The sequence below is a fragment of the Aulostomus chinensis genome, chromosome 5 (assembly GCF_037954235.1).
Source record: "Aulostomus chinensis isolate RoL2024-O1b breed Wild chromosome 5, RoL_Achi_v1.0, whole genome shotgun sequence".
Taxonomy (NCBI): domain Eukaryota; kingdom Metazoa; phylum Chordata; class Actinopteri; order Syngnathiformes; family Aulostomidae; genus Aulostomus; species Aulostomus chinensis.
The window spans coordinates 7,522,516-7,530,010 of NC_141324.1; the positions used below are offsets into that span (position 1 = coordinate 7,522,516).

The window sequence follows — 7,495 nt, forward strand, 5'->3', positions numbered from 1 at the left end:
AACCAAAAAACAATACCAGGGTGGGTGGAGGGTGCCAGGAGGTGGGAAAGGGCAAGAAAACACAAGAAAGAGAGCAACCAAAAAAAAACTCACTCTTCAGGCCCGGGGCCTGAGCCGTGAGACAGAGTCAGGGGGGGCAGCCAGGGGGCCGCGCAGACCACGGAGAGTCAGGGGGGTGGCCAGGGGGCTGCACAGACCACGGAGAGCCAGGGGAGGAGTAGCCCCAGCCAGGACCCTCTGTGCTGGGACAGGAGTGGCGCCCGCCAGGACCCTTGGCGGCAGAGCAGGAGCGGCAGCTGCTGGGACAGGGGTGGTGCCCGCAAGAACCCAGGACCCTCGGTGCCAGAGCAGGAGTGGCACCCGCTAGGACCCTTGGCGAAGCAGGTGTACCAACAGCCAGGACCCCTGACGCTCAGACAGGAATGGCATCTGCTGGGACCCTCAAACACCAAGACAAGAAGGGAATGGCAAGAAACAGAGCAACCACAAAAAAACTCACTGGTCAGGCTCGGGGCCCAAGCCATGAGACAGAGTCAGGGGGGCGGCCGAGTGGCCGCGCGGACCACAGCGAGTCAGGGGGGCGGCCAGGGGGCCACGCAGAAAAAAAACGAAGACACGAGACAGGGATTGTGACAGTTAGACGCAAACAAAGTGCATGCATCCCTCAAAGACACTTTTATATGATATTGTTATCAAACTCAAATTAACTTCAAAGTTTTGGATTTATTTATTTATACTTAAATATTCCTGTGAAGGAAGCAGCTGGTCAACCTCGCTGAGCACTCACTCAGTGATGGAGGCAGCTTTCACTGTAACATGTTTATATCATTTAACAATCATTAGCAACGGCGCTGGGGTTGTGTCAAACATGGGAGATGGTGAGCAAGGTGGGAGGAACTCTCATTTTCTGCATGTTGTTTGTTGAACAGCTGGTTTGATATCTACAGCAGTGCCAGCCAGCCCTGATCAGTCTGTTGCCCTTGGTGAGATTTTAGCTGTTGCAGCTCTTTATAATTATCAATGATGCTACCAATTTTCATTCTCACACACAAAAAACTTAACAGCTTTTTCTGCTGGATTTTATTTAATTTCATACATAAAAAACACCATCCATCCATAAATCAATTTTCTATATGACTGCCACCTTTTTGGCAGCACACCTGACCCCAGTGATTACCTGTGGAGATGGTGAGTCTTTGGTTGTGAGAAGCATCCAAAGCTAATACATTTCAGGCTGTGCCTGGCCAGGGTTCATGGTTAGGGTTCAAAAGCATAGCCAGCCGACCCCTTCCATCCGTTTTGCCAGGACGTACAATTCATGGCCAACAGAGGGCACACTCTGCTCAGTTACCCCCACCAGCACTGGGTTCTGAGTGGTCCTGGTTTCTTTTTGGCCCTTTTCACCTGCCTGTTTCTGGCACACAAAAGTCCAGTCCAGCCTGGTTTGATGAGCCAGTTTCACGGTTCATGAGAGGAAACAGATGGTGCTGTTGTTTTGGTTCTTCATGGCCTTCTCTTCAGCTCACTGGTGATCCTCCTCCTGATGCCCTCCAAGTATACGCTCCGGTCAAACTGACCCGGGGCCAGGGGAATATTGTCTCTACCGGGCCTCAGTTTGACCTGGAAGACGCCGATGACAGGGCGGTGGTCAGACGTCTTGATGTTGGAGCAGCTGGTGTATTTGACAGCTGTTATGTCTTTGGCCTGCCTGCTCCTGAACAGGATCCTGTCTGTGTAGGATGGCGTTCTCTGTTTGGAGGACGTGTCGTAGACATCACAGCCCATGTCAAATTTGTACGTGGGGAGGAAGTGAATTTCTGCCTCTTGGAATCCTTTGAAGATTGAACCATCCTTCATTTCCTTGGACAGCTGGTCGTGCTCCAGCAGAGGGTCCATATCACCATCTACTGTACGCTTCACGATGGCCTCCACATCTTTCCGGTCCTTACTCAGCCGAAAGTTGAAGTCTCCAAACCAGAAGACTTCATCATATCTGGTGGTGACGTCAGATGCTGTTGAATGATTCGGGCTGGTGTCCGGAAGGTCTTTTGGAAGAGCTAAGGCTTTAATGATCTTGTTGTAGTTTTGTATTCTCGCATACACTTTGTCGTCTCCAGAGGTAAAATGAGATGTGATGAAGAGGAAAGAGGTTCCAAAAAAGGTAAAGCCGATTCCCAAAGCTCCTTTGGTCTTGATCTGTGACAAGATCCTGGTTGTAACAGTTGCGTGCTCCACCTCTGAGCAGAACCAGACGAGGTCCCTCCTGACAAATATAGTGAGGTACAAAACACCATGTGATGCTGAGTGTAGCATAACGTAGTGCGGCCCCAGAGTCTTCTGAAGACGGACCTCCCACTCTCTCCTGTTCCGACAACCTTCCTGGACTCCAATAACATAAAATTCTTGTGCACATCCAGAGTCTGTTGGAAGGAGGAGGTCATCTAAATTGGCTGGTAGCCCCTTTTCACCCTGCATGTTCCACGTGGCGACATGGATGCCCACTCGCCTGTTCGGGAAGTGCCGGTCCAACTCTTCAGCCCCCAAGAGGGCACCACTTCCCAGCACACTGCTCTCCAAAAAGCTTCTGTTCCTCATATCCTGAGGTATGATGGGGCGAAGCACGCTGTAGTTGGACCTCATAGAGTTGACAGAGGCACTATCCGACCCCAAGTTCTCTAGAGGACGGCTGTCACGATTGTTTCGGTTGAGTTTCTCCCCGAGCTTCTCTCGAGCCAGTGCACAATAATCCAAACAATCCCTGTCAATCCTGTTAGCTGCACTTGAAGTGGCTGATGCGAAGCTCCTCTCCAGAACAGGGAGTGGCCCTGTGGGTTGCACTGGAGACAGACGCTTTGTTGTAGCAGCAGGTCCCACAGTGGAGTCTTGCTCATTCTTCAGGACGGTATCTTTAAAAACAAAGCCACCAGAAGTTGGAGCAGCTCGGTCCTCTTGGAGAGACTCCGTAGATGAGCCAGTCTCAGCTGGGTCACTACGGATGAAGTAATCCTGAGTGGGCTGTGGATTAGAGGGACGTCGAAGGTCTTCTGGATCCCTGTCTGAACCTTTGTCCTCAGCAACTTCAGTGTCAGAACTCTCATCTATCACCACAGGACAAAGATTTCATAAATATGAGGTGCGCAACCATAAAACAATGTGACTATGCTTTTACTTCATAAGTAGTCTTACAAGAATCGCTCAGAAGACTCCTCTTGTCTTCCGTCAGTTTGTGCAGCTTCATCCTATGAATGTCTTCCTTCCTCTGCATCTGAAACAAACACAGAGAGGACAACCACTGCCATGAGCCCCGCAAAACCCAAATTAACTCTCGAATACACCCGTGGGAACGGCTCTATTCACCCACCTCCTGATACTGGTTCTTACGTTCCGCCAGCTGAGACTCCAAGTAGCAGAGGTTCCTTTGCTTCTCCACATAGATGTTGTAGTGGTATTGCAGCTCCTCCTCAAGCTGCTCATACTCATCCATGTATGTTGGCCTAGGAGATTGACAGAGGAAACAGTAAAAATCTTCGTGACAGCCGGGTCTGGTGGATAACATTTTGGAGACACACTTTTAAACTGACCTGACAGTCAACAGAGTCTTGTACTTTCGTCGGTTCCTCTCCAGTTCCTGCCTTTTCTTCTCAATCTTACTATCCAGGTTTCTCATGTCAGATCCAAAGTTGCTCAGCATTCCTTCTGTCTTTTTTACATCTTCCTAAATAAGCAAACCGGAGGTTTTGTTAATTATTTTTTCCTTTGAAAGTCTTGTGTGGTCTCAATGTCAAAACCTTTCAAGAGAAATACGTACAGAAATCTCCTTGATGCCAGCATTTAGGGCCTTTTCAGCCTCATTGATCTGGAGAGGCCGAGCAATGGCAGCAGCTCTCTGTGCCTGTGGATGAGATGGTGGAGTCACCTTCTGTATCACATACAACCCTCACTTGCACTGGGACTTTACAGCAGCTTTGGTTCAGTAAAGGAAAGTAACAATTCAGCAAACTTCTGCTGCTGCTCAAAAACGAATAATGAAACAATGCATTATTGTGAGTGTTAAAAGTGCTGTCGTTGGGACGGTCAGGACTCAGGGTCGACAGAAAAAGAAAATAGAAAAGAAAATGTAAGAGAATGTTGGTGTCTCCCTCACTCACCCTAAGGTCCACTTCTTCTCCCACTAAGTCACACAGAGATGCTGCTGTGGACCTGACCTCGGCTTCCAGCTCCCTCGCTGCTTTCAGGTCTGAAATCTAGAAAGAAGACAGAGAGACGGAGTGAGACGTAATAAACAAGAGAGAACACACACACACACACACACACACACACACATAGAGAGCACTCACACAGCTCTGGATATAAATATGTTAAAAGTTATCAGGGACTCAATACTGACATTACATGTCAAACATGTTTGTTTGATGGATGTCAGCGTGGGATCATTAACACTAAAACTCAGCACTGCCGACGCCAAGTTTAACGTCAAGAATGAATGAGACGACCAACTCTCAGTCGCAGAGACATTCCTTACACTACAGTTTGATGTCAAGGGTTCGTAAGTCTGGATTTCCCTTAAAAGGTACTGACGTCCAGAGAAAGCTTGGACGGCAAACACCGCTGACCATCCATTCAGTGAGCAGATCATCTTATCAGGCTTGTCATTTTTAGCAGTCCTGAAAATATAAAATGTCCAATGCCACAAAATACTACAAAATGTCCTCTCACCAATGGGCTGAGGTGCAAATTGGACTCGTCCTCATCCTCGTCTAAGGCCGCCTGCGCCATCTTAAGAGCACTGCGGAGCAGCGTGGTGATCCTCAGCATCTCTGTCACCGCCTTGCCATCGGCTTGGTAGAGATGCCTCTTGTTCGGCAGGATGTGGGCTTCATTGGCCTGCAACCAGGAGAGACAGAAGACACGATGAGCATCAGGTTCCCAATCGCTAGAAATTCAGCTGTTCTGTCTTCTTAGTCAAGATGAGATCTCACCATGAACTGAGCCACAGCCCTGATCAGGGCTATCCTCTGTGACTCTCTGGCCACATCCGCAGGAATGCACATCTGAGGGTTGAATCTACACAAAACAAAGAAAAGAGGACAAACGGGGAGAAGGAGACAAATTCTTTAATGAGATTTCAATGGTATGTTAAGAAAACCTGCTTCTAAAAAGATAGTGTCCAATCCCAGGAAGAAACATTGAGCTGCTTAATGGTTCAACATAGTTTAAACAAACTAAATTATTATGACAATGTACAAATTCATTTTAAGTAAAAATGGGTAGTGGTTCTGATTAAGATTAGAAGTTAAAAAAAACAACAACATACCTTTTAACAAGCCACAACAAGATATCAGCTACAAGAGGGAAGTTGGGAGTTCTGAAGCTCTCCATGGATATCAAGCGGTGGTAGCCCAACACCCTCATGCTCTCAGTAAAGTCTGTGAAAGAGACGCCATTTGAAGGATCAGCACTGATACGGACATGAACAGATAGAAAACGAGCTCTGCTTGGAGTCGATGGTGCTCATCACTTACTTCTCATGTCTCTGAAGGACATTCTGGCTCAAGTTATCTTGCGATCAAATGTTTATGAATCCAAACAAGATAAATATGTTTATGACAACTTGGATGAAATGTAATTTCCTCAGGACAGAGTCTTATGTACTGACACTGAGATGACTGACGTCTCACATCACAGACCAGTCCTCAGTCATGAATGTTCTCAGTCATGAATGTTCTCTGTCATGAATACTGGTCTAGGACCAGTTCTCCTCAGTCATGAATGTCCTCTGTCATGAATACTGGTCTAGGACCAGTTGTCCTCAGTCATGAATATCCTCAGTCATGATACTGGTCTAGGACCAGTTCTCCTCAGTCATGAATATTCTCTGTCATGAATACTGGTCTAGGACCAGTTGTCCTCAGTCATGAATATCCTCAGTCATGAATACTGGTCTAGGACCAGTTGTCCTCAGTCATGAATATCCTCTGTCATGAATACTGGTCTAGGACCAGCTCTCCTCAGCCATGAATACTGGTCTAGGACCAGCTCTCCTCAGCCATGAATAGTGGTCTAGGACCAGTTCTCAGTCATGAATACTGATCTAGGACCAGTTCTCCTCAGTCATGAATATTGGTTTAGGACCAGTTGTCCTCAGTCATGAATACCCTCAGTCATGAATACTGATCTAGGACCAGCTCTCCTCAGTCATGAATACTGGTCTAGGACCAGTTGTCCTCTGTCCACAAGCACTTAGTGGAAGCAATGGCGGGGATTCTGCACAATCTGATGATGTCTGAGTGTTAGCAGGTTTAGGGAGGAGTGGGAAAAGGTAGAAGAAATGTTAAAAAAAAAAAATTGACTAAGATTAACTATCTATCAATAAATTAAATAATAATGGAAGCGCAGTGTTAATGGAGTCCTGATGCTGATTTTGAGACGAAAAAAATCAGGTTGAAGACTGTTATTTCGCCAACTGTACATGTTGCTAATCTTAGCTACAGTAGGTCTGAAGTTAGTTCTGTGTAACCTAACGTACAAATACTAATATTGGTTTAACATTTGTCAAGGCAAACATTGTAAAGTTACTTTTGGATTTGACAGAAATGAAGAGGAATGGAGCATCTGTAGTTTTTTCTCACCGAAGAGTAAGGTGAGAGAAATAAAAACTGATCAACTGAGCAAGGTAGACGGAGGAGAGGAGGTTGAAGGAGAGACAGAAGCAACGGAAACGTGACAGAGATAGAAAAGTCCAAGGTGATCAGGGACAGGAGGAGGTGGGAGAACACCACAGCAGTGAAGAGATGGAGGAGGGAAAGGATGACCAAGATGAGGATGGAGAAAGCCAGAGACAAGACAACGTGCAGGGACAAGACAGTGAAAGGGAAAGGAGAGTGCCTGTGACCTCCAGTCCAGTTATGCTGTTTGTTAACACAGCCTGATGGTTATAACTAATCAATGACAGTTCCAAATTGGGTTTCTACTAGTTGTTCTGTTGTATAACTAGTTCAGCTGTATTTCAGTTTGAATTTTTCTTCCTCTCCATCTTCTAGACGTATCCAAGTCAAGGTATGAGAGGCCAGCACAGCCAAAGCGAGAAAGTTGCCCCAAGACCTTCCAGGGAGGGAACGACTGGTACAAATCTAATCCATGGTTGGAGGACTCGCAGTCAAAAGATGCAGCTTCCTGTTTTGCCTGTAGGCATTTTCCCCTCCCTGATCCTCCAAGGACTGTTTTCACCTCATTCGAGGACTATTGTAACTGGAAAAAGGCCACAATGAAAGACAGTGGTTTTTCTTCTCATGCCAGACCTGAAAGCCATGTAAATGCAATGTTTGCATAGACAGAGAACAAGAAAATTATGGACAAAAATACCTCAGTCATTGGACTAATGCAGGGTTTGGCAACCTTAACACTCAAAGAGCCATTTCGACCCGGTTTCCACGGAAAAGACAACACTGGGAGCCGCAAACACTTTTTGACATCTGAATTAAAGATGTTAGCATAT

The 7,495-nt window shown here is 46.6% G+C and overlaps 1 protein-coding gene across 1 annotated transcript; it reads right to left on the reverse strand.

The window, feature by feature from the left end:
- Window positions 1–617: 617 nt before the first annotated feature.
- LOC147261012 (phosphatidylinositol polyphosphate 5-phosphatase type IV-like) lies at window positions 618–5,650 on the reverse strand. Its single transcript, XM_086202842.1, is given in 11 exon segments — window positions 618–1,515; window positions 1,518–3,098; window positions 3,187–3,265; window positions 3,362–3,494; window positions 3,582–3,715; window positions 3,809–3,892; window positions 4,149–4,244; window positions 4,717–4,884; window positions 4,980–5,064; window positions 5,315–5,426; window positions 5,523–5,650. Coding segments are annotated over 11 exon segments (2,544 nt in total). The 5' UTR covers window positions 5,545–5,650; the 3' UTR covers window positions 618–1,465.
- Window positions 5,651–7,495: the final 1,845 nt, after the last annotated feature.